The sequence below is a fragment of the Pleurodeles waltl genome, chromosome 5 (genome assembly GCF_031143425.1).
Source record: "Pleurodeles waltl isolate 20211129_DDA chromosome 5, aPleWal1.hap1.20221129, whole genome shotgun sequence".
Classification (NCBI taxonomy): Eukaryota; Metazoa; Chordata; class Amphibia; order Caudata; family Salamandridae; genus Pleurodeles; species Pleurodeles waltl.
Window position 1 is genome coordinate 1716740377 of NC_090444.1, and position 25823 is coordinate 1716766199.

Genomic DNA, 25823 nt, shown 5'->3' on the forward strand with positions numbered 1-25823 from the left:
TCATGTGAACCTAAAAGCAACCAAATAGGAAAAAAATGTATTTTGTGAAATATGGCATTGTTGCAGGTTGAAATAGTGCAGACAAATGCAATCTTAATGCAGTTGGTTATGTATGTAATAAAGACCAATTTAATCAAACATTGTAAAGTCAAACCACACCACTGCACAATAAAATTCAATTTCAAATCAGGCAGCACAACATGCAGATCTAGCTCTTTGCTTTATCTCCATCTGTTTTCAAGGAGACATCTGTGGCAGTTAGATAGAGGTGCATGGGTAAATAGAATAATCCTTAAAAAATCCTATGGCAGCAAGGTGGTCCAGGGGAAATGAAATAATCATTTAAAAATGAAATATGTTGCTGATTTGTCTGTAGTGCACCACAGCCAGGGTGTCCAGCAGGAAACAGAATTATAATACACCTAAAGAAACTGAATGTTGTAGTACTGCTGTCTGTCTTTAGTGAATGGATGGGTGGAGAAAAGGATGCAGATGAATGGCTTTATGGATCAAGGCTATACGCAGAATTCAATAAAATTAAATAAATAATAATAATATTAAAAATAAAATTAAAATTAAATTAAAAAACAAGAACATAAATTGGAATAAAAATAACAAATTTAAATTTAAAACTAATGTAAAAAATAAAATAAAATAAAGAAATAAAATATAATAATTAAATTAAAGATTAAATAAAAAAATAACAGAACAAAAGAATTCAAGTAAAAAAATTAAAATACATTTTTTAAATATAAACTTGAAATAAACAAATGATCAATAATTAACAATGTTTGTATGTACGCCCATGGCAAAGACACATGGTAAAACAACAACAAGGAGGCATGGCAAACAAAGGAAACATGCAAGGCTATGGTAAAAGGACACTGGCTGGATGGAGAAAATTGCAACCAGCCACATGGTCAAATTACAACAGCAAGGAGGCATGGGAAACAAACCCCATGCAAGTCTATGGCAAAAACACACTGGCTGTATGAACAAAATGGCTGCCAGCCACATGGTAAAACAACAACAAGGAGTAATGAGGAATGGCAAACAAAGAAAACATGCAAGCCTATTATAAAGGGACACTGTCTGGATGGAGAAAAATTGCCGCCAGCCAAATGGTCAAACAACAGCAACAACGAGCAAGGAGGCATGGTGAACAAACAAAACCCTATGTAAGCCTATGGCAAAGACACACTGGCTGTGTGCACAAAATGCCTGAAAGTCACATGGTAAAACAGCAACACGGATCAATGAGTCATGGCAAACAAAGAAGATATGCAAGCCTATGGCAAAGGACAGCGGCTGGATAGACAAAATGGCCTACAGCCACATGGTCGAACAACAACAAGTAGAAGGGAGGCATGGGGAGCAAAGAAAGAGCACATGCAAGCCTCTGGCAAAGGAACACTGGCTACATGCACAAAATGACTGCTAGCAACACGGTCAAAGAACAACAACAAGGAGCAAGGAGGCATGGCAAACAAAGAGCACATGCAAGTCTATGGCGAAGGAACAATAGCTGAGGGACAAAATGGCCACCAGCCACAACAACAAGGAGCAAGGAGGCATGAAGAACAAAGAAAAACACATTCAAGCCTATGGAAAAGGAAGACTGGCTACATGCACAAAGTGGCCACCAGCCACATGGTCAAACAACTACAACAACAACAAGGAACAAGGAGAACATTTTTTCATACATTGATGACTACTAGTACTGGGTCTACTGGCTAGATGGCCTTTTGGAAATCTAGGCCACTTAGTAAAATATCATTGCAAATGTTATAAACATCTAGAAAAGGATAAGTACCGACAATTTTCATTCACAAAAGATGAAAAATCTGTGAAGTGAGAAATAAATAACAAGGCCCATACTCAAACTCCACGCTACTCACCACTATCCATTTTTTAAATCAAATTAAAGTACAAAGAAATATTGGTGCATGCACAAGTAAATAAACAACATCCTTATTCAATAGTTTTGGAAATTACTTGTGTGATTTCACAAAAATAAAGTCCTTAAATCCAAATATATATTGAGGAGACAAAGAGAGCAATGCTTCCACCTTGAAATCCAAGCGAAAAGTGAGCAGGAGATGGACAAAGCACTGGGAGGAGCCTGCTGGACAGGAACAGGAAGTTGGGGTCTCTGGGGCACTTCCTTCCTGTTTGGAAAAAAAAGGCTTCTCAATTTAAAAAACAACTTGAAGGGTCCATTGGACTTGAACACCCACTCAAAAAAACACTTTTTGACTTGATGTATCTTGAGTAGAAAGTCTACTCCAGGTGCATTCGCACTCATGAGCGGGACTGTTTTGGCCACCATTTCGTCTGAAACAGCATGACTAAACGCAAAGTGTTGTGAGCGCAGCTGGAAACAGCGTGGGCAAATGCAAAGTCTTGTGCACACTCACTAGCGGCCCGGGAGTATCGTGGCACTCGCGAGAGTGTGCCAAAACCCGACCTCACATAACTGAACAAACTCCACTCCCCAACGGATTGGGAATTCAGAAAGCCTGGTATTGTCCAAATTCCACAAACTCTGCTGAAGGAGCAGAGTTCTATGCCCAGGCCTGGTTCCCACCCCTCCCCCCGAAGTGTCAGGCATCCTCTTCCTCCCTGTCCTAGCCTCAGTATGACTGGGGCCAGAATAGCTTAGTGACAAGCCCTTTGTGTGAGTGCTCAGGCAGAAATTTTGTCATGTGCAATTTTTGTAGGTGACAGTTCCTCCCCCTCATTTAACTCAGAGTGGCATATGCTGCCAACACCTATCTTTCCTTTATCTCACTGTGTGGGAGCAATACACAAAGACCAGCTGCCAGCTATATCCAGTCTTGTGACCCCTTGACATCTTGATCCGTGTGCCTGCTGCAGTATCGTTCATTGTATTCTTGACTTTGACGCTGCCTCAAAGTAACTTTTCCGTATTACTGTGTTGTTTTTCCTCTGTTGTTAACTTTTCCATTTATGTTGTTAATGTGTGGTTTTTACGCCGCTCCTGCCCTCTCACTTCCGCCACTTGCCAGCCTCTCCCATCTCCCACAACTACTTATGGAGGTCGCAGAGAGTGGCACAAAACCACACAATAACTATAGAAAAGTTAACAACAACAGAAAATTAACAGAAATCCAGAAAAGTTATTTTGAGACAAAGTCAATGATACAACAAATGATACCTCAGCAGCGGAGGAGCAGGCACTCAGACCATGAGGTCGAAGAGCTGAGGCTCCCATAGAACAACATTGAAGTTATGTTTGCACCCATCCACGCCTGGACCTCGTCCAGCACCAGGAAACCTGGCTCTGCCTCCACTCAAAGATACACCCCGCCCAGCTCCAAGCCCTGGACCCTGAATCCACGGTTGGACCTTTCACCTTCCGGCACTGCCAATTCTCCTGCAATACCGAAACACTAGCACACATGGCGACCACCACCACACCTACCATGACCACCTCAGGGCAACTCCACTTACTCCTGCTCAGCGCATGATCTCTCTGCAAGCACGCCACCGAGATCTCGGACACCATCACCGCCCTCATCCCGATGTGGCCACCATAAGTCCTGCTCAAGCATAGCAAGTTACACCTGTATCACTTTGAGAATACCTGACTTCTTCACAATGCAAGTGCCGCAAACTACAATTTTAAAAGTTTCCCACAGTGTTGACAGAAAGGTGACCAACTCTTAGCTAGTAGCAAATGATCACAGTTGGGTCCTCATCCCGATCGACTGTTTTGCGTAGGTTGCCGGGGGTCAAGAGCCAGGTGAAAGCCCATGGAGCAGCTAGTGTCCAGGAAATTTCCATCAAGACAGGGGCATGGTCTGGGAGGGTGCAGGGCAAATGTGTTGCAAATATGGCTCAGGTATAGACATCCCGAGTGAGCAGTCAATAGTCTATGCATGCCCACACACCATGCGCTGTTGTAATCCAGGTGCCCTCAGCACTAGATGCGTGTGACAGTCGCCAGACGTCAGTGAGGCAATTATCAATCATAAGTGTATGAATTTGCACTGCTGCGTGAGGATTGGGACATCTAGAGGTGCCAGAGCGGTCTACAGCCTGGACAAGTACAACATTGGAATCGCCCCCCCAGATGACAGCACCCGGGACTATGCTGTCGATCAGTTGCCACACTTTGGTGAGGAACTCGGGCTGTCAGTGTTGGGGCCGTAGATTGAGGCCAGGATGACTGGCAACCCCTTATACAGCACTATGGTGGCCCGCTAGCTCAGTTAGAGTAGGGCGACACATGCCTTGTGAAACACCACCACACATGTATGTTCCAGGTCAGGCTTCTGGTAGTGGTAACAGCACCTCTAAAGTGTGGTGGCATGTATGCATGTGGGGGGCCAAGTGCAACCCATCAGGTGTGTGGGGCAGTGACTCAATGTGGTGCAGTGCCAAGGGGAAAAGCATGTTGGAGGAAACCAGAAAACATAACCCAATAAACAACACCACTCCCCACCCACTTCAACCCCAAAACTAGGTTGAGAGCCCACATCCCACCCCCCACCCAAAACCACAACCCAAAAGTAATCAAACTCAGTGGGAATCATCCTTTGAGGCATCAAAGAGCCAAGTGAATAACCCAGTCAGAAGCTGGGTGCGGTGTGGGTGAGGTGCAGAGGTAGCCAAAATTGAGTCGGATAAGGCTTCTAAAGAGCCCAGGCGATGTAGACTCTCCGCAGGCATGTAAGTCACAGAGGTGACCAGAGTCCCTTAAGAAGCAGGGTCTGGTTGTGGATCTCCACATCCACAAATTAATGCATGAAGCGACAGGCCCAGTCCAGCCAAAGGAAAAGGCTCGCTCTCCTGCCAAACCCTGGACCACAGGTCTGGGGCACTGTTGGGGGCACTTCTCTGTCCTCAGTTAGTGGCTGAGATTCCCCCTTGTGAGCAGCAAACAGTTAAATTGTGTAGGCTGTGGGGCGCCAACATGATTTAACTCACCTGGGGATTCAGGGCCACATGCAGGGTTCATGGGTGTAGCGATGTGGCCGCAGTCTGACTCCTCTCGCGTACCATGCAACGCATGCTACAGGCTGTACCATGGGCAATGTCTGGTCACAGCGCCACCCACCACTCACCGCTGTCCAAAGGTGCCATCTGGGTCTGAGGATCCTTTCCAGGTAGCAGGTGCAGGCCCCCACTCACCCACAGCACACAAGAGCCGAGAGCACCTCTGGCAGCTCCAGCCATCTTCCAGCAGCACTGCCCTACCCACCAGGAGGCTGGATGAACGCTTACAAGGCCAACCGCCTCACCCCGCAGCTCACCAGGAAGCCTCAACACCACAGGGCGGTGATGCAGAAAGTTTGGGGGCCCTCTCCCTCCCCAGTGCCACGGTGCCCCAACTCTGCAGCAAGGGGCCTCTCTGCAAAAACCACAAGGTGGCCTGCATGTCAGGCCAGAGTGTGGGCAGTGATGCAGCTTCTCCATTTCATGCCTCCTCATTTTTTTTAGAGGCCCTCAGGTGATACATGCAGCCCCATTTTAAAGATTTGTTATGTGGAACAGACTGAGATCAAGCCCAGTGGCCATGAATAATGCTGGAACAGTACATTGGCTAGCAGAGATTTGCTAATCAAAGTCCATATTGCTGCTGGGCTCTCTAGCACCCACTTCCACTGCATATTTTTGTATTTGATATTGAGTACTCTATGGGAGCATATGATTTCATTGCCCCCCCACCAATTTCTTCTTTGCCTCCCTTCGCTTTTCTCGTCCTTTCTCCGTAGTGCTCTCTACTGTATTACCCATGCTGCTCCACGTGTCAATTTCTATATTTTTATATTTATTTAATATGAGAAAGTGGATTATTATTTGGGGTGGATTATAGTCCATCACAAGTAAAAATATCACTATTCCTGTTTGGTTCAGTAAATGTTTCAGTAGTTTAAAGCTTAGTTCCCCTCCTGGTAGCCAGGGCACAGAGCAAACAGGTTTAACTTAATAAAATGTGTTAAGAATTTAGAAATTCCAAACACAGCACCAGGAAAATCCCACTCCACAACTGTGAAAATGTCTAACCCTTAAGGTTCTCCTCACAGGTCACAGCAGATGATGCATCCCTTCTGCTGTCTTCTAAAGATCTAGTGGTGTTCTGAAAAAGGGGACTGGAAGTGCCAAATTTATTCCCAGTACCAACCTGTGGGTAAGGTAAAATCCTGGCCACTGCCTAACAAAGTTCCATTGTAAATAATACCACACTTCCCATTGCTACCTAAAACCAATATGGCAGAACCTTTCATCCCCTGGTCAGAGCTCCTTGTGCCCAGAGGTGTGGCTATGATAATGGGCAAATTTTCCCTTCTGGTCACACAATACTAGTTCTGAGCACAGCCTCTCACCCATTGGAATTGATGCCTGGTTGTCTAGTAGGACAATAGAGAGGGCAGGCCTAGGTGTGAGCTGCATCTGCCTATGACAAAATAGACACATTTGAAGTTAATTAGGTTCCTGGCCATGGCCCAGATGGCTATCCTCTAAGGGAGAAAAACCTCTCCCCACACCTAAAGCCTTTGTCCACTATTTGGGAGCAATACACATTTCACCACAGGGAAGCCATCAACAGTCATGTAACACGGAAGAGTGGCAAAGAGGCACATTTGGCTCAGGCAGGTAAATTACAACTTTCTAAAAGTATCATTTTCAAAATAGTAATGTAAAGTCCAACATGGCCATTAAGTTGGTTTTTAAATTACCATTAAAATGAGTCATTGAATTATTTTTCTAACTATTTAAACTGAAGTTAAACATTAAAGGGCCCTAGAATTTAACCCAGTGTTTTTCTATGAAAGATTTAGCTTTACTACAGTGAAAAACGACTTTGGAGATTTTTCGTTGCCTAGATATTTGAAACATAAGTAGATATGCTTTATGTTTTAAATGTCATGCACCCTGCTCTAAGGGCATGTTCGGTCTACTTTAAAAGTGACTGATGGGTATGATGGGTTTTAAAAAGTAAGGTTTAGGCCTGGCAAAGTTTTATTTTACGAGATCAAAACAGCAGTTTTAAAGCTGCCTACCCAGGCGACGGGACAGTCATGGAGACAAGGCATTTTCACTTTAATGGTGGCACAATATGTGCTGCAGTGCTGCAGTACATGACAACTAACTTACAGGCCCAGGTGCACTTTTCCACCATATCCAATGGAATTAATGTGCCAATTAGGAGTGTAGTCAATTCTGACACGTTTTAGGGGTCACAGCACATGAACTGGGGCTTAATTAGCTGTGCCTCAGTGTGCAGAGTGAAAAAAAAGCCAAAAGAATCTTGCAAACAGTAGTGATGACTACACAAAAAAGGGCATTTTTTCCTACATTTTTCAGGATGAGCTGGGAGCTGCAAAATGTTGCGTACTTCTTGTGTTATCTCACACACTACATTTTGACTTTCATTTTTACATTTCATTTACCATTCCAACATGGCTGTCTGATTGTTTGAATGATAAATTAAAAATGTCCACCTGTTTCAAAATGTATGCTCACGCATGCATCACAAGGCACTCGTGCACATGTATCACAACGCACACGTCATGACTGCAGCATCCTCCCCAGCCTTGGGAGCATGCAAATGAATACACCACACATGGAGCTGTGTATGAGACATCTTTATTCCTCAGCACACAATCACACACTGCCCTCTTATTACTTCATAACCATTGATAATAAAAAAAACACATCCCAGCAAGTTATGTAATTCCTCTGTTGAGTCCATCCAGAACTGTGAGGGTCCTAGCAAACTAAGGGGCATATTTAAAAGAAAGTGGCATATCCTTCCCAATGTGCAACTTTTATTGTGTCACCCTTGCCCCACCTAACAACTCCATGGTTGTGCCATATTTACACTATGGCGCAACATGCCGGTCGTTAGCACACCAGCGCCAACCTTTTTGATGCTGTTGTGGCGCTTTGCTGCACTAGTGGCAAAAATGTTGATGCTAGTGCAGCAAAGCATAGGAATGTCCATTGATGTCAATGGTTGCATCATTTTAACGTCTTCCCTGAGCAAGCGTTCGAAATGATAGAAAAAATGGTGTGGTCAAATCTACTACATTTCACTGCGCCATTGTTTCGGGCCTCCGTGGATGGGAACTCCCCCCTTGCATACATTATGCCTGATGCAGGCATAATGCAGTACAAGGGGTTGCAAAGTGGCACACTGCATGCATTGCACCACTTTGTAAATCAGGTGCGGGGGCAAGGCCGCCTTAGCAACAAACAAATTACTCTATGGCGGTGTTAGGGCAACGCAAGGGGCTTGTAAATATGCCCCATAATAGTGTTACAACATAACATCTCCCCTTTGTTAAATAACATTATGTTATAGATCCATTTTAGCTTGCTCAGGTACAGGAGTTTAGCTTAGCCTCGACTTGCCCGCCTGTGCCCTTTTACCTAGATAACCATGCTCTGTTTTATTATATGATTTTATCTCATTTTATCCTTGCGTGCATTTTTAGGAGAATTTTTTTTATTTCTTAATCATATGGAAGTAGGGAAAAAGTCCAAATTAGAGAAAAAGCACAAACAAGCTGTATGTGGTCATGTAATGGCCTGCACTGCAAATAGTAGTGTACACTTAATCACTGTATGTCAAGTTCAATACAAGTTCTGATCCTCACCGCTGATCACCAATGTTAGAAATTGGTTGGCAGTCAGGTTGTCTCATGTCGAAGCAAGGACCCTCCTGTCGAAGCAAGGACTCTCACTCTAGTCAGGGTAAAGGGGAATCACACTCAGTTAACCCCTGCTCTACCCCTTGGTAGCTTGGTACGAGCAGGCAGACTTAACTTCAGAGACAATGTGCTAAGTATTTGTACAAACACACACAGTAATACAGTGAAAACACTACAAAATGGACACCACACCAGTTTAGAAAAATAGGTAATATCTATCTAAATCAAACAAGACCAAAACGATAAAAATCCAACATACACAAGTCAAGATATGAATTTTGAAAAGAATAATAGCCCTAATCCTTAGAAAACAGTGAGAATGCTGTTGTTACACAAAGTACCTGGTTAATGTCAAAAATAAAGCTGCACGGGCGAGCGTGTGCATTGGAAAAGGGTAGCGATGCGTTGATTCCTTACTCGCAAGGGTTTGTGTCATTATCAGCCACCGTGAGCGGGCATATAGGATCGTTTCTCCAGCCGTAATGCCTTGCCCTCCCAACCCCGAAGTTGGCGGTGCGTCGTTTATCAGCTTCGTTGCGGATGGTGTGTCATAAATTTCCCCGCACGCCGTTATGTACGCAGATTTTTTGTTTTTGTCTGCCAGCTTCACCTTTCAAGGGTCCAGGGACTGGATAGGGCACCAATTGGCAGGGCAGGTATCTCAGCAAAGAGTCCAGATGCTGGCAGGGGAAGTCTTTCATGGCCCTGAGACTTCAACAACAGGAGGCAAGTTCAGTTCAAGTCCTTTGAGAGTCTTCTCAAACAGGAATGCACAACAAAGTCTTTGTCCACTTTCACAGGCAGAAGCAGTAACTGCAGGATCGCCTAGTAAAGCACAGTCACAGGCAGGGGCAGCACTTCCCCTCAGCTTTTCTCCTTGGTAGAGGTTCCTCTTGATTCCAGAAGTGGTTACTTATACCCCTTTCTGGCTTTAAAGTAGGCAAACTTCAAAGAACAATCTCTATTCTTTGTAAGATCCTGCCTGGCCCAGGCCAGGCCCTAGACACATACCAGGGGTTAGAGACTGCATTGTCTGAGGTCAGGCACAGCCCTTTCAGGTGTAAGTGACCACTCCTCCCCTCCCTCCCAGCACAGATGGCTTCACCCCAGCTTCCTTTGTGTCACTGTCTGGAGGGGAGGTGCAAACAGCCCCACTGTCAAACTGACCCAGACAGGGAATCCACAAACAGGCAGAGTCACAGAATGGTTTAAGCAAGAAAATGCCTACTTTCTTAAAGTGGCATCTTCAAACACACAATCTAAAAATAAACTTTACTAATAGATATATTTTTAAATGAGTTCAGAGACACTAAACTCCATATTTATATCTGCTTCCACAGGGAATCTGCACTTTTATAATTTTTAAAGGCAGTCCCCATGTTAATCTATGAGAGAGAAAGGCCTTGCACAGTGAAAAACGAATTTGGCAGTAATTCACTGTCAGGACATATAAAACACCTTAGTATATGTCCTACCATAAACATACACTGCACCCTGGCCATAGGGCTACCTGGGACCTACCTTAGGGGTGCCTTACATGTAAGAGAAGGGAACGTTTAGACCTGGCAAGTGGGTACACTTGCCAAGTCGAATTGGCAGTTTAAAACTGCACACACAGATAATGCAGTGACAGGTCTGATCCATGTTTATAGGGCTACTAATGTGGGTGGCACAACCTGTGCTGCAGGTGCACTAGTGGCCTTTGATTTGAAGGCCCTGGGCACATCGAGTGCACTGTGCTAGGGACTTACTAGTGAATCAAATATGTCAATCATGGAAAGCCAATTACACATACCTAGGAGCACTTGCACTTTAGCACTGGATGGCAGTGTTTAAGTGCCCAGAGTATCAAAAACTGCAAAAGCAGAGGCCAGCACACATCAACAACCTGGGGAACCAAGGCAAAAAGTTAGGGGAGACCACGTCAAGGATGCCAAGTCTAACAGCTGCCATTCCTTGAAAGCATCACTATCAGTAATGTATATACTGGTTTGTCATCATGTACCCTTGTTTTTACGTTAAATGGGATCAGAGTGCGAACACAGTTGTTTATTGTGATGTGCGCGAACAATCATACCCACATCAGGATGTCTGCATGAACAATAACAAGGACCTTATAAAAACACCCTGTGTGAGACCAAGTTCATTGAATGGGAGTTTACCCAGGATGCACCATCACTACTGCATGCCATTTTGCAGCAGACCTCAACCTTTGTCTCTACATCGCCTGATTGGGTTATTGCTGGCCGAACTTGTTCCAAGTTATCAAGGGATGGGGTGCCTTTCATGGACATGGCTTGGACAGATCAGGTTTAGCACGCCTTGCTCTCTCTTTAGGTTAGAAATGCACTTTAGGGAGGTATTTGCATAGTCATATAATTTTCAAAATGGTAGGATTGTTTCTATTCACATAGTTCATTTGCACAGTCCTGATTTTATTGCTTACCATTATCCTAATCATTGCAGCACAATTATTTTACTGCAGATTGACGTCTTTTAAATAAATGTATTGAAAATGATCCTGCATCTTGTTTTTTGCCTATGTGTGTGTAAGAGACTCATTTCTAATGAGAGAAAAGGGTAAGACATGATCCACCGCAATTTCCTTGAGAGAACTCCGGAGTCCATGCACTAGGCTACCAGAAATCACCTTTACTGTTTGTGTTTTGGTGAGGTGCTGCTAGCAGCCGAAAGGGTTGTGCCGACAGCTTCCAACTGTTGTGGGAATTACTCCATCATCAACAATCAGAGTTGCTGCCACCCCTAATCCAGCTGTCTTGTAGTCGTCCAGATGGAGTGGCATGAACTGGTTGAGATGCACTCTACTTGTGCACCAATGGTACATGTTCTGATGTTTGATTTGGACTATTAGTCAAGATCACCTAATTCATAATTTTAGGAGCTGACAATTGTCCAGGTAGATGCTTGAAGTGCGATGATTCCCATGTGATGGACTTTCCAGGGTGATGTGCTGGCAGCATGTGCCCTATGCACGTCACAACCCTCAGAGAATCAACAGCAAATAGAGTGTCTGTTTTCTGCTTTCATTTGTCCTTGACCAGGCCACAGTCACCTTCATCAAAAACGTTTTCCTGGGCTTGATGACACCGACCAGCATATGTTTTCATTTTGCACTTTTGAGAAGTGTCTGTGGCATGAACCTTATCAGCATTTATGTCCTGTGTGGCAGCTTGGTTCCGATGGCTCTCCCAAATAGCAAAGTGGCAGGACTCTCACCAGGTGTGGAGTAAGGAGTGAACGATAAATATGGAGGACTTGACACAGGGCTTGTTTTAACCTGATCTTTCCATTGATGCTCGCTGAATTACCCTTTTGAGGGTACCCACAAATCATTCCACAGCACCATTGGTTTAGGGCCACTGAGGTGTAGTCTTTTGATGTTTGACATTTAGTCTAACTGGAAACTCCTTGAATTCTTTGCTATTGAATGGCAGAACATTGTCAGATTTGAGAATGGCAAGGACACCCCACGCTGCAAAGATGTAATCAAACTGCCCAATGACCCTGTCATGGGTTGTTGATGATAGGAAAGCATAAATACTCAACAGTGACTACCATGAGATGATGTCCGTTTGCTAAGAGCCCAAATAAATTAACTGCAACTCTTTCCCAAGCCTGTGCAGGAATGTATGTTGCGTCACTTTGGGAGAAAGGCAGTGCAAAGATGGAACTTTTTTAGTTCACTCTCAACTCGCCCAACTAAGCGTAGGAACCACACTTTAGTCTTTTTGGGCTCTTTTCATGGCTACAATACCACAATGCCCTTCAGAGGCTAGTTCAATGACTTGTTGTCTTAGGCCTCAGGTATGACAGTTCTCGAGTCTCTCAATACAACACCTTCCCTCATCACAGGCACCGATTTAGAGGTAGCAGGGTAGATTTAGAAGTGTTCATGAAAAGACCAGACATCTCACCAAATATTTGCATGATCTGAAGTATACGGGCACCAGTATGTTCGGGGTCAATAATGAAAAACAGGATGTCGTCAGCATAGAGGGCAATCCTATTTTATAGGCCAGGGCCCCACTCGTATCCCCACACCTGAGTGTCCATTCTCACCCATATCAACCAAGAACAGTAAGGGGGACAGAGGATATCCCTGAAATGTTCCCCAAAGAATCGGGAAGTCACAATAAACTTATCCTGCCATGCACACTGGTGTACAATAAACCCGTATAGGATATGAAGTGGGGGCCAAAGTTTAATCTCAACAATAACCCAAACAGGTACACCTAGCTCACAGAATCAAAGAATATGTCAAGGTCCACCAATAGGATAACAGCTGGGCATCCAAGGTGGCCCGTCAGAGCCACGTTGTTCAACACTCACCTAATGTGTCTTGTTGTGTGACCTGGCATCAAACCGGCCTGATCCAGATGGATGAGTTCAGTAATGTGAGAGAGTGGTCTGTCAGCCAAGGTTTAAGCCAATACCTTGACCTCCACATTCATCAGTGAGATCGGATGATAGGAATTCAAGGTGTAAAGTGGACAACCAGACTTAGGGAGGACTATAAGTTTGGCATTACACCAGTCATGTGGTAGCTTCGCCTCTGTTGTTGCAGCTTGTGCAGCCTGCTTGACATGCTTCCCTATTTTGGGCATAAGAACTTAAAAAAATTCTCCTTGGAGCCCAAATCGAACTGGGGGCCTTCCCCAAGAGAAGCCCGGATGCCACCTTTGAGTTCCACCCCAGTAATGTTTTCATCCAGTTATGCCTGTGCAGTGTTGGATAGAGTCTGTAGGGGCAGGGCAGTAATAAAGTTGATGATTTGATCATGTGGCAACATGTCTTGTCAGTTGTAAACCATCTAAAAATATGTTTGAAACCTATGTATTATCTCTCTGGGGTCAGTTAGCAGTGTGCCCTGATGGTCCCTGATGTGTGCTAGGGTACACTTTTTAGAAACATTTTGGCACAGTCTGTGAAGGAGTTTTTCTCAACTTATCTCCCCACTGATAAATTCTGCTCTGGTTTGCCCACCAGGTCCACTAAGCCTCCTCCAGAAGAAGTTGGATGTTTTGCTGCCGCACCAAGCTCAACTGCCTTTGCAATGCCCCTGGCTTACCTCAGTCTACTGTGCGATAGCTGATGTTCATCCACCATAGTACAGACTTAAATGGCCCTCCCACAATGTAATGGCTGACATTACCAACCCTGGGTTACACGTGAAATAGTTGTCTATGCCTCTTGAGAGGGTCATATGGAATGTAGCTTCTTGGAGATGCCATAGTGACATGCGCCATCGCATTGGCCACCTCTCCGGTCCCAACTTAAACCCCATGAGAAGGGGGAGAATGATCTATAGGCCTCTCGGCAAGACTGAAACTTCTGTTACTCTGTGGGTATGTGCCACTAGGACAGAAAAGTAGTCGAGACAGAAACAAGAGCCATGTGTTACAGAGAAATATGTGTAACCTGGTTGCGTCGGAAAATGTATTCTCCAAACATCTGTCAACCCTAGGGCCTCAATTGTTGTGGCAAACCTAGTTCTAAAGGACCTGTGTCAGCCTTCACAAGTGCGGCTTCTGTCCAGCTTTATGTCCATGACATCATTCCAGTCTCCATCAAACCCCACAAGCCCCACAAGAATATATTCCCATATTTGTATATATTGTCGACAAAGGTTTGTCCCAAGGGGGCGCGACGTAAGTGCAACATAAGGTAAGATTGACGCCATGGAGGGTGCCTGTTACAATAGTATACCTACCCAAGCGATGAAGCCACATACATGTTGGGAGAAAGGCAATTGCTTTCTGTATGCCAGTACCCCTGGTGCCTCACATGAACCTTGAATGATATATTTTAATGTAACCATATGGGGCCTGGCATGGGGTTTTAGTGCCCATAAGGTGTGTCCCCTGTAGCATTTGGATGTGCCCCTGCTTTCTTTGCATGTTTTAAGACTGCTCCCCATTTGACTTTGTCTAGGATTCCCCAAACATTCCATGTCATGATGTAGAGGGGGCCAGTGTGATCCTTAGACTCCGCCACAATCTTGGTGGTGCAATGAAAATACTCCCAAATACTTAGACAAACTGGAAGTACCTATTGTGGAACCTGGAGCAGTGTATCCGCAACGCAGGGCTCTCGCTGCCCATGTCTAATGGATCCCTACTACTTTTTGCAAGCATTCCAAACAGTAACTGAAAACATATACAGGGAGGAGAATTCTGCATCAGGTCCTGCAGTGTGCAAGTTGTCTGCCCCTTGTGATGAACTGTAATATCCCCTTAATAAACGTAGTAACAAGCAGACCAATTCCCCTTTCTCCACCCGTTCTTCTAGTATTAAGCTGTCTCTTCTCATCTGGTGCTGGGCCAAGTTGAGCAGGATCTGTTTCGCTGCCGATCTGAAAATTGTTTTGGTTTGTCACTCTCAGAGCATTGCGAGGAGTCCGAGTCCACACAGTAGTGCTGTACTGTCATCCGTTCATCTAAACTCCTCCTCCGGGGGCTCAAAGAAATTCATCTGCAATCCATACACTACACTTAGGTGAGTGGGATATAGCAGCGTGTGTGATAACTTAAGTTCACTGAGTCTCCTTTTTTGCAGCACCATCAGGATCCTTGCTATGATAGGTTGGGGAAGGACATCTGGCGGTGGCTTCTTACTCAGTGCTCTATGTGCTCTCTCTACCACAAAACATGTGGACAGGGTCTCCACCGGGATCCTCGATCACAGCCATTCAGTTATAAAAATCATCCATGGAGCGTTCCTCTCAGCCTTCCAGCAATCCCACAAATTGCAGTTTGTTCCTTCACACCTGTCCCTCGCCATCTTCAACTTTAAGAGCAAGTCCTTTGGACACTTCTTCCAGCTTTTGGACTTTGTCTTCAAGGATACTCACTGAGTCCTCCACTCCTGAAATTCACGTCTCCGCTTCTGTAATCCGCTCCATGACTTTTCTGAGGTCCTGACGGAGTAGGGTCACTTCGGATCCCACTGCACCGATCCTGGTAATGGCAGCTAAAAGTGCCACATTGTCCGGGTTCGGCATGCCTCGCTCGCCGGAACCAGCATCCTATGCTGCTCCCACGGGTTGAGCGTACCGGTCCATTGTTCACTGCAGCGCCCCACCGGGGGCTTATCCTTAGTTATAGTCCCAGGTCAATGCAGGAATACAAAGAGTGGGACCTGCCAGATCCCCAGGAGTTCATGGGGCAGCAGGAGTAGTCCACAAACACCAAAGCCCACAGATGGTCCAGCGGGGACCCCCTGGAAAGGTTCTTAAAACATTGGGGTTTCTAATACTGCAACAAGACCTTTGTTATAGGGCTCCACTGGGCACCACAGCATTTCTCTGTTCGATCTCCGAGGCTATGCAGTAGTCAGATTTATGTGTGCAGTGATGGCCCTGTGCGAGTTTTATGTGAAAGGGGTAATTAGAAGGCAGCTGTTCTCGGTTCCATGCAGACTGGACATCTCATTTATGAGGCTGACCCCTCCGGCCTGAGCATCCCATCGTATAATTCAGTTCTGGGTTTGAAGGGAGCCACACTACTTCCCGGGGAAAGAAATTTAGTGTTGAATGGGTTTAGAAGTGTGTTGGTGGGTGAGATTACAGCATTCCTCCCTGTTATAATGCTCCATGTGGTGAAGGTCCATCCAGTTGCCCTCAGGGGAGAAATTCCAGCAGGGAACACCTTGCCCAGCAAGTCTTGCAGGCGTCAGTGTGGTGGCAGCAGCTCACGGCAGGCCAGTAAGCAGTCTGTGGCTTCCATCTGGGCAGCTTGTTTTGCCGTGCCCACTGAGACCTGGGAGCGTATTAAGTCCGGACACCTCGAGGGTAAGCAGGCAAGAGAAGTCTTAAGCACCCAAAGCACAGTAGCTAGTTAAGGCTGGGGCCAGGCTGTCAGTGCTCTCACCAAGCTCTCCTGGCCTATGCCAGCCCGTTCTTCACACTCAGGTCACTGTTCTCTGTCAGGCCCGCAATCAGATGGGTTAAAGGCGCATCCCTTCTCGCGGTGTAAGCTCAGTCCTCCTCACCTCCTGGGGTTCTCCATTGGCGGTGTTTCAAAGGCAAGGGACTGGCGAGGCACAGGTGGCATGTCGCTCACTGTCGGCCGCACCGCTATATCAGCACTGCCATCTTAGAGTCGCTAGTCATTCTTTCTCATGGCTGCTGCTGTATCGCTCAAGCGTGTTCAACTGTGATAGCGGGATTCTGGCTGGTTGAGCAGTCTTGGGTGGTGTGGCGGCGAGTTATGGGGCATACCAATGGCACACTGAGGAAGTAGGAGTAAGGATTAGTTGGTGACTGGCGGGAGCTTCCCTAGGTTGCTGCTGCCATGTTCGGCAGTTAAGCCACCCTCCTTCCTGCACATATCTTTTAAAATTTCAACACCTTCAACAAAAGATCAAGCACTCTTCTTCCACGATTGAGTTGAAATAATCTCTTTGAAGTTTGAGGATAATCATGCTCTTATCAGCATTAGTAGCAGCAATAATCTGTTCAATGGCTTTTCTTATCATCTGCTCCTTCTAGAGCATCTATGAAATCATTGAACATCTTGATCCATGTAGTCCACCTGGTGCCAATATTCTGCTTCTTGGCGGTATTGAATGGTGGAGATGGTTTCAGAAACACAGATGCGCCGTACTTTGTTCTCCCTTCTGCAGCCATTGAAAAAGTTCACTATTCTGATGGCTGTTGGTGCACTGGATGCCACTGCCGCTGTTCTTGCATCAGTGGTTTATCTGGGCCTGGTTATCACACCCGATTCAAGGTCACCTGGCACTTACTTCGCTCATGCTGGCAAGTTTGTTTGCACTTTCGTAACTGGTTATCATCCCCTTTAGCATTTGCGATGCATGGATACTGGCTCTGTATTATGGTGTGACGCTGTATTCCTTCTATCAACCTTACCAACAGCTTCCTGCGGGTTTTTCAAATGCACTCAACCTCAGGGCCTTCAACATCTGTGAGAGCCGCATATGGGCTGGAGTGGGTCTTCGACTCCACACACGCCAACTTCAAACTGCTTCTCATCGCTTTGAGTGCCCGTGGCATGCATGAGCAGTTTGCTGTATCGTTTCAAACTCACAGGGAGAGCCATATTGTTTTTCCAGGGCACAAATCCCCTACTCGTCGCCAGTTGTAGCGTCCTCACCATTCTGGGAGCATGCAAATTTATGCATCACACACAGTGCTCTGTATTGCATGTCTTTATTCCTCAGCATACAATCACACACTGCCATCCGATTAAATCATAATCGTTAATAGCCTCACCTCCCAGCAAGTTGCATAGTTCCTCCGTTGATTCTGCCGAGAACACCAAGGGTACTAGCACACATAGGGCTTCATTTAGAACTCAGCGTATGGATTACTCGGTCACAAAGGTGACAGGTATCCCATCGGCTGAAATTTAAAGCCCTATAGTATATAATGAGATTTTAATTTTGGCAGACAGGATATCCATCACTGTTGTGATGGAGTAACCCATCCGCCGAGTTCAAAATCAGTCCCTTTGTCTCACTAGACTACAATCATGCATGTATCTTGGAATGGGGTACCTTTTACAGAAACCCATTTCACGTTTGCCAACAGTCCATGTTCATCTTTCTTGACGCAATTGGAAAAATGCATTGGCAAAAGAAATTTAGAGCCAAGACCTTTTCACTTTGTCAGTGCTTGTTATCCTATGAGGGATCCTTTTCCATTATGTGTCACTGAATTTGTTGTACTAGTGAAAAAGCATACACTAAACAGGTAATATTATTCTTCAGGAAACTATTGCTCACTTTCAGTTAGCAAAATGGCTAATGCCAATCTGGATAGAGCTTCTTACCTCTTGGTTAAGACTGTAATAACAGCACCCAAGCGAATGTCATGTATATATTGCATGTACAAAACTCACTTATGATACAGTGCCATCACCGACAGCCCTGCTGTGAACAAACTTCAACCCACAACGCCTTCAAAAGGTTTAATGAATTATGCCCTGACTATATGATCTTTCACAATTAGACATAATTGTTTCGAATTCAACACAATTATTTGGTACTGTATTGGATGGTGCTCAGAAGTAGCAAGAAGATGGCATGTTGGCGCTACACACACATAAATAAATAGATCAATATATGATCCAACTATTAAACACAGTGACAGTGAGCCAGCGAACACTTTTTATGGGATAGAGATACCCCTCTACAAATGAGAACTGCCCCACCGTCCTTGCTTGCAGTGCCAGTGTGTAGTGGATGGTACAGTACTGACAATCACCTAATGCAGTGGCTCTCAACATTTTGGCTTCTGTGGACCCCCACCTTATCAGTACTGGAACCCGGGGACCTCTACTGAATCATTATTGGAATCTGAGGAACCTCCAATGAGTCATTACTGAAAGCTGGGCATCTAATCTGTTAATATTATTACATTTTCTAAGCAACCGCAGACCCCCCGAGTTGGCTTCGCGGACCCCCAGGGGTGCCAGGACTACAGTTTGGGAACCACTTACCTAACGAGAACAATTATCTCTGCTATCACTGTTGCTTTTTGTCAGGAGTTGTGCCACAGGACATGTGAATTAGGTACATGTTTAACACAATGTTTCCAGTGATCTTAACATTGTTTTTTTGTTAAATCAAGCATATATGCCTCTTAAAGTAATTTCATTGTACTTTACAGTCAACAAAGACCACAACACTCAGTTCTTCACGAACTGGAGGCTCGAAACCGAACTTTAAGATTCCAAGTCTGCCAAAACCAGGTTACAATATCTTTGGAAAAAGAGGTATGGCACTTTTTTCTGGATTTCTGTTAAAAGAATGTATGCGATTTCATGCTGCCACCTAATTTGAAGTCATTTTAGAGATTCTGTCACTGTAAAATTGCCATATTTTAATGGAAATTGAAGTTTTGTAATAGTCTATGGGGATCATTCCGAGCCCGGCAGACGGCGGGTGCCGCCCGCCGGGCGGAAACCGCCCAAAGACCGCACCCTTTTGACTTTCCCTCGGGGCCGGCGGGCGATCTCCAGAAGATCGCCCGCCGGCCCAGCGGGAAAGCCCCTGCAACGAGGAAGCCGGCTCCGAATGGAGCCGGCGGAGTTGCAGGGGTGCGACGGGTGCAGTAGCACCCGTCGCGATTTTCACTGTCTGCATAGCAGACAGTGAAAATCATGGTGGGGCCCTGTTAGGGGGCCCCTGCACTGCCCATGCCAGTGGCATGGGCAGTGCAGGGGCCCCCAGGGGCCCCACGACACCCGTTCCCACCATCCTGTTCCTGGCGGGTTTTACAGCCAGGAACAGGCTGGCGGGAAGGGGGTCGGAATCCCCAGCGCCGCCATGGAGGATTCCCTGGGCCAGGGGAAATCCGGCGGGAAACCGACGGATCCCCTTTTCTGACCGCGGCTTTACCGCCGCGGTCAGAATAGCCCTGGAAGCACCGCCAGCCTGTTGGCGGTGCTTCCGTTGCCCTCCACCCTGGCGGTTTCAAACCGCCAGGGTCGGAATGAGGGCCTATATGTCTCCACTAAGTACTATGGCACGGCCATTTCCCCTTGTGATGTCATCAACATGACATTTAAGATTTTTAGAGGCCAGTTATAAATTGGGTTAAGTAACTTCCCGATTATGAGTTCCTCCAGGTGAGAATATGCACTTGGATGTCTCTCTCAGTTTTTCAGTGCTAGTGCTTCATTTGTGTTGGTGTTTGCTGGTGCTTGGCACAGGAACTTGTTTTTTGACACTGGCACATATCTATGACAATCCACCACATGGTGCCACCGCCTATTTTTATACATCAGCAGACATATAATACCATCACAAAAATAATAATCCCATGACCTCCAAGCTATTCTTACAGCTAGGAATAGCTAGGAATAGGTCATAGTGTCACATTTGCAGACGTGTGATTGTAAGTAGGTAGCATTGGTAATTACTTGAAGCTGTCAGAAAAGGTGTTGAAAGCTGTAGTAGCCTCCTGAGATATAATGTGGACCCTGACACTTCTTTTTCTGCAAATGTGATGTTAGACATGGCATCCTTGGCATGGTTTCCCCCGTCTTTTTGCCTCTGCTTCCTATGTTTTTGACTTTGAGCTGGACTTTGCTGGTTTTTGGTACTCTGGGCACTTTACCATTGCTGACCAGTGGTAAAGTGAAGTGCTTCCTGTGTAAATTGTGCTTATGATTGGTTATCCCTGATTGGCATATTTGATTTACTAGTAAGTCCCTAATAAAGTGCACTAGAGGTGCCCATGGGCTGTAAATCAAATGCTACTATTGGGCCTGCAGCACTGATTGTGCCACCCACATGAGTAGGCCTTTAAATATGTCTCAGACCTGCCACTGCAGTGTCTGTGTGTTCATTTTTACATGTAAGTCATATAAGTCACCCCTACAGTAGACCCTAGGTAGCCCCATGGCCAGGGTGCAGTGTATTTAAAAGTTAGGACATGTACTGGTGTATTTTAAATGTCCTGATAGTGAAATAATGCCAAATTCAGTTTTCACTGTTGCAAGGCCTATCTCATAGGTTAACATGGGGACTGCCTTTAAATATCTTTTAAGTGCAGTTTCCCATTGGGAACAGATAGAGATATGGAGTTTGGGGTCTCTGGACTCACAATTAAAAAATGCATCATTAGGTAAACTTTTTATTTAGATTGTCTGTTTGAAAATGCCACTTTTAGAAAGTGGCCATTTTCTTGCTTAACCATTCTGTGCCTCTGCCTGCCTGTGGAATCCATGTCTAGGTCAGATAGGCAGTTGGGCTGTTTTGTGAATTCACTCTAGACAGTTACACAAAGGGAGCTAAGGAGTGGCTTGCATATCCTGATAAGTCCCCTGGGCTAGAGTGGGGAGCTGACACCTGCACCGGAAAGAGCTGTGCCTGTCCTCACACAATGCAGTTTCCAACCCCCAGGTGTGTGTCTAGTGCCAGGCCTGTGTAAGGTGTGATTTTGTGAACAACAGAGACTTTCCTTTGAAGTTTGCTTACTTGAAAGGCAGAAATGAGTATAAGTAGGGGACCCAAAACCCCATACTTTTAGATTACTTCTGGATCAAGAGGTACCTCTGCCAAGGAGAAGAGCTGGAGGAGGTGTACTGCCCCTCTGCCTGTGAGTCTGATTTGCTGGGTTTGCCTGCTGTTGCTGCTTCTACCTGAGAGAGGACAAAGACTGTACTTTGGTGTGTTTCCTGCTTGTAAAGTGTCTCCAAGGGCTTGGAATGTGCTTGCCCCCTGTTCTGAAGGCTCAGGGCCATCAAAGACTTCCTCTGCCAGCACCTGAACTCTCTTGCTTTGGCTCCTACCCTGCCAGGTGGTGCCCTATCCAGTCCCTGGGCCCTTTAAAGAAGAACCTATTGGAACCAAGGCTGAAATCCACACATCGGAGCCGAGCGGGAGAAAAATTGACACAGCACCTGCTTTGCAGATGAAATATAAACACACCACCTGCATTGTGGCTGGAAAATCGACACAACACCAGCTTGTGGCTGTCGAAGTTGATACATCACCCACGCAGCTATCGTGCGCCAGGCTTTTCACACGCATCATCGCTGTCAAAATCAGTCAACCTTCATGGATCCGAGGTTGCCCGTCCGGAAATCAACGCATTGCTCTTCTGCGGGAGAGAGAAACAACACATCGCCTACCCAACCTCAGAAGAATTGACACGCGGCCCCACTTACAAGTCAGGAATCGACGCATCACTTACTTTTTAGATGCATGCTCGCCCGTGTGGGTTTATTTTTTACGCATACCATGTACTTTGTGAAAAACCAACGCATCCATTGATTTATATGGATTAAGACTATTTTTGATTTAAAAATGCATTTGTTTACTGTGTATGTTGGATTTTTTCATTTTGGTTTTGTTTGATTTAGATAAATATTGGCTATTTTTCTAAACTGGCGCTGTGGCCCTTTTGTGGTGTTTTCACTGTATTACTGTGTGTGTTGGTACAAATACTTTACACATTGCCTCTGAGATAAGCCTGACTACTTGTGCCAAGCTACCAAGGGGTTGAGCAGGGGTTGTATGAGGAGTGTAACTCCCTTACCCTGAAGAGAGTGAGGGTCCCTGCTTGAGCAGAGTGCAAACTGACTGCCAACCAGAGACCCTATTTCTAACATTGGTGATCAGCGATGAAGATAATACAAGTATTTGTACTTGACATACAGTGATCTGTGCACACCACTGTTTTAGTGCAGAACATTATGTGACCACATACTACTTGTTTTTCCCTGTGGATTTTTTCTTCTTGGGATTGCTTTGCCTTTTTACAACTTTTGCATCTTTATTGATCCTCACCCACAAGCATGTCTTAATCTGTGGATGCACCAGCTGTTGCTACAAAAGTTGTTTTTGAGTTGGAAAACTGGAGGTGTATACAGTGGCTCAGCTTAAACAATTTTGCAAATAACTTACCTGCCTATTCAAATGCTTCGCTAGGAAGGAGGAGCTGCAGAAGGCGCTGAGGGCCTGGTTGGCAGCTAAGAAGGCTGGGGGTCACACAGAGGAGGAGAATGTGGATTGGGAGGTGCAGAGCATAGATGATGTTGTATTGAGTAACCCTGACCTGCATGAGGGGAGGGCTCCAGGGCAGGCAGTAGTGTTTCATCCAAAGGTCTGACCCGGCAGGAGCTGCAAGACAGACTAGCAGAGAGAATGCACCAATTTGAGTTAGAGAAGCTTAAAATGGAAATGAAAGAGAAAAGATTAGCCATAGAAGAGAAAAAGATGCTTTTGGCTCATGTGTTAAGGTTGAGAGAGTTGGATCAAGGAAGCCAGTCCAGCAGAGATGGTTGCAGCAATGCTACAGTGCAGCCTGAAAGGAGGGTACACATCCTAAAAGATTTAGTGCAGGATTGCAAAAGGGAGTGTGAGGGGTGGTAGAAATAACACAGTCCTACTAAGGATTTTTCCCAAGGTATTTATCTTTATTTCACATTCTGGGAGGTGGACAAAGTAACGTTGTATCCTATGTTCTTCCCGTTCCTCGCGTTGGGTCGGATCCTGCATCCCCGAGCCTTCCAAAGTATTTCTGCAGGGTGTGGCACCTCTCTCGGGGTCAGAATCACAGCGGGTTGCCCTCAGAATAAAGAAACAGGGACTGGCTTCAGGTAACTGATTCTAAAACATAAGGTGGGGGTGGGGTCACCGGGGGGGGTTTAAGTGAAGGTCAGTGGGGTATACACAATAATGGTGTTTCACAACTCAATAGTGCTTGTCATGCAAATCTGTGCTCCTTACTAGGCTTCTTCCACCACCGATCAGGGCTACTCCTTCAAGTACTTTGTACTATAAGGGAGCCCTAATTCCCCTTTCTCTCTCTCTCTCTCTCTCTCTCTCTCTCTCCTCACACCTCTTAAGAAATGGCCTTCCTTTCTGGAAATACCGCCGTATCTTGTATACCACGTCCCTCCAGGAACGTGGAATGGTGGTTCTGCAGCGTGAATATCTCCGGACTTCTCACTTCCTGAGTCCAGCCTCGTTTTTCCTCTGCATCTCTCCTTCTCCCGTGGGCGCGCTTCTGCGTTCTCCGAGTCGGTTCTGACGTCTTCTCCAGCGTCAGCTTCTGCAGTGGTTTCTCCTCTCGCTTCAGCTTGTTCGTCTGCTTCTCGTCCTCGTTTTCCTCCTCTGCTTTTCTCCGTCTCATCCGACTCTGACGGCCTTTCAGGGTCCTGACCCCGGAACCACTCCTCGTCTCGGGAGAATTTTCTCCCCATAGTGCCCCCAGGGAACTCATCAGTGGTTTTCTCGTTTGCCGGATCTCAGTCCATTGTAACGGCACTTCCGTTACATAACTCCCCATCCAAGCATGGCCGATCGAGCCATTAAGAACCCAGAGTATGTGACAGGTAGTCGGCTGGGACCATCTCCTTGCCCTGGGATGAAAAAGGTTGAAGAGCTAAGCACCAGTGAAGTATCCTAGGATTAGAGTCTTTGGTGGTCATTCCAACCCTGGCGGTCCATGACGGTGTTAAAGCGGCGGTAAGACCGCCAACAGGCCGGCGGTTAACAAATTGCAATTACGACCGTGGCGGAAACCGCCAACAAAGACAGCCACTTTAACACTCCGACCACCACGGCGGTACAAACAAACAGCGCGGCGGTCACCGCCAATAGACAGGCGGGAGACAATGTACCGCCCACACTATTATGACAGGCCAATCCGCCACCTTTTCCGGGGCGGATTCACCGCGGATAAAAACATGGCGGAAACAGGAATTTCGAAGGAAAAACGCTCACCTCTACACACTCCACGAGGAACCGGAACTCCAAATTCTACCTGCGATAGTCTTCCTGCTCCACTACCAGGAGCACGAATGCCGGTGGCGAAGACCACGGTGAGTACTGCACCTACGACACAGGGGAGGCACCCACCCTCAACCACTACAACACACACACTAATGCATATCAACACATCACAATTACACCCCCGGAAGAATGCAAAGACCAAAGAAAATGAGTGTAACCATTGGAATATATTACAAACAAGTAGGCAGAAATATATATACACCATGTACAAAATATATACCAGTCATAGTAGTCCAGGTACTGCACAAAGAAAGTCCGTGGAACACTGGGACCACACGGTATGGGCGAGGCCCACACAAGATCCCTGACCATGATGGAGAGAACACTGCAGGGGCATCAGACAGCAACTAAACAGGCACCTCAGGGGGAGGGAAAGGGGGGCACCTCAGCCACTTGAGTGCACAACGCCAAATCCACGAGAGGGCCACATGCCCACTGTTCAATCCTGGGGAGAGCAAAGCCACAGTCTCTCAAGTCTCTACAGTGGGTGGCATGCCCACTGTTCCATCCTGGGGAGTGCAAAGCCAGTCTCTCAAGTCTCTACAGTGGGTGGGTTGCCCACTGCTTTATCCTGGAGAGTGCAAAGCCACAGTCTCTCAAGTCTCTACAGTGGGTGGGTTGCCCACTGTTCCATCCTGGGGAGTGCAAAGCCACAGTCTCTCAAGTCTCTACAGTGGGTGGGTTGCCCACTGCTGTATCCTGGGGAGTGCAAAGCCACATCTCTCAAGTCTCTACAGTGGGTGGGTTGCCCACTGCTGCATCCTGGGGAGTGCAAAGCCACAGTCTCTCAAGTGGATAACAGTCTCCACAGGTTCTGGAGGGGGACTGGTGCCCAGAGTGCTTCATCCT

The 25823-nt window shown here is 46.1% G+C and overlaps 1 protein-coding gene across 5 annotated transcripts in view; it reads left to right on the forward strand.

The window, feature by feature from the left end:
* Positions 1 to 25823, forward strand: part of LOC138296696 (adhesion G protein-coupled receptor F5-like) — a 1100568-nt gene that overhangs the window by 997188 nt on the left and 77557 nt on the right. For all 5 annotated transcript variants that reach the window (XM_069236068.1, XM_069236070.1, XM_069236069.1 and 2 more), the window contains one exon: positions 19336 to 19441. In XM_069236068.1, the coding sequence (XP_069092169.1) occupies positions 19336 to 19441 (106 nt within the window). The remainder of the gene's footprint in view (positions 1 to 19335; positions 19442 to 25823) is intronic.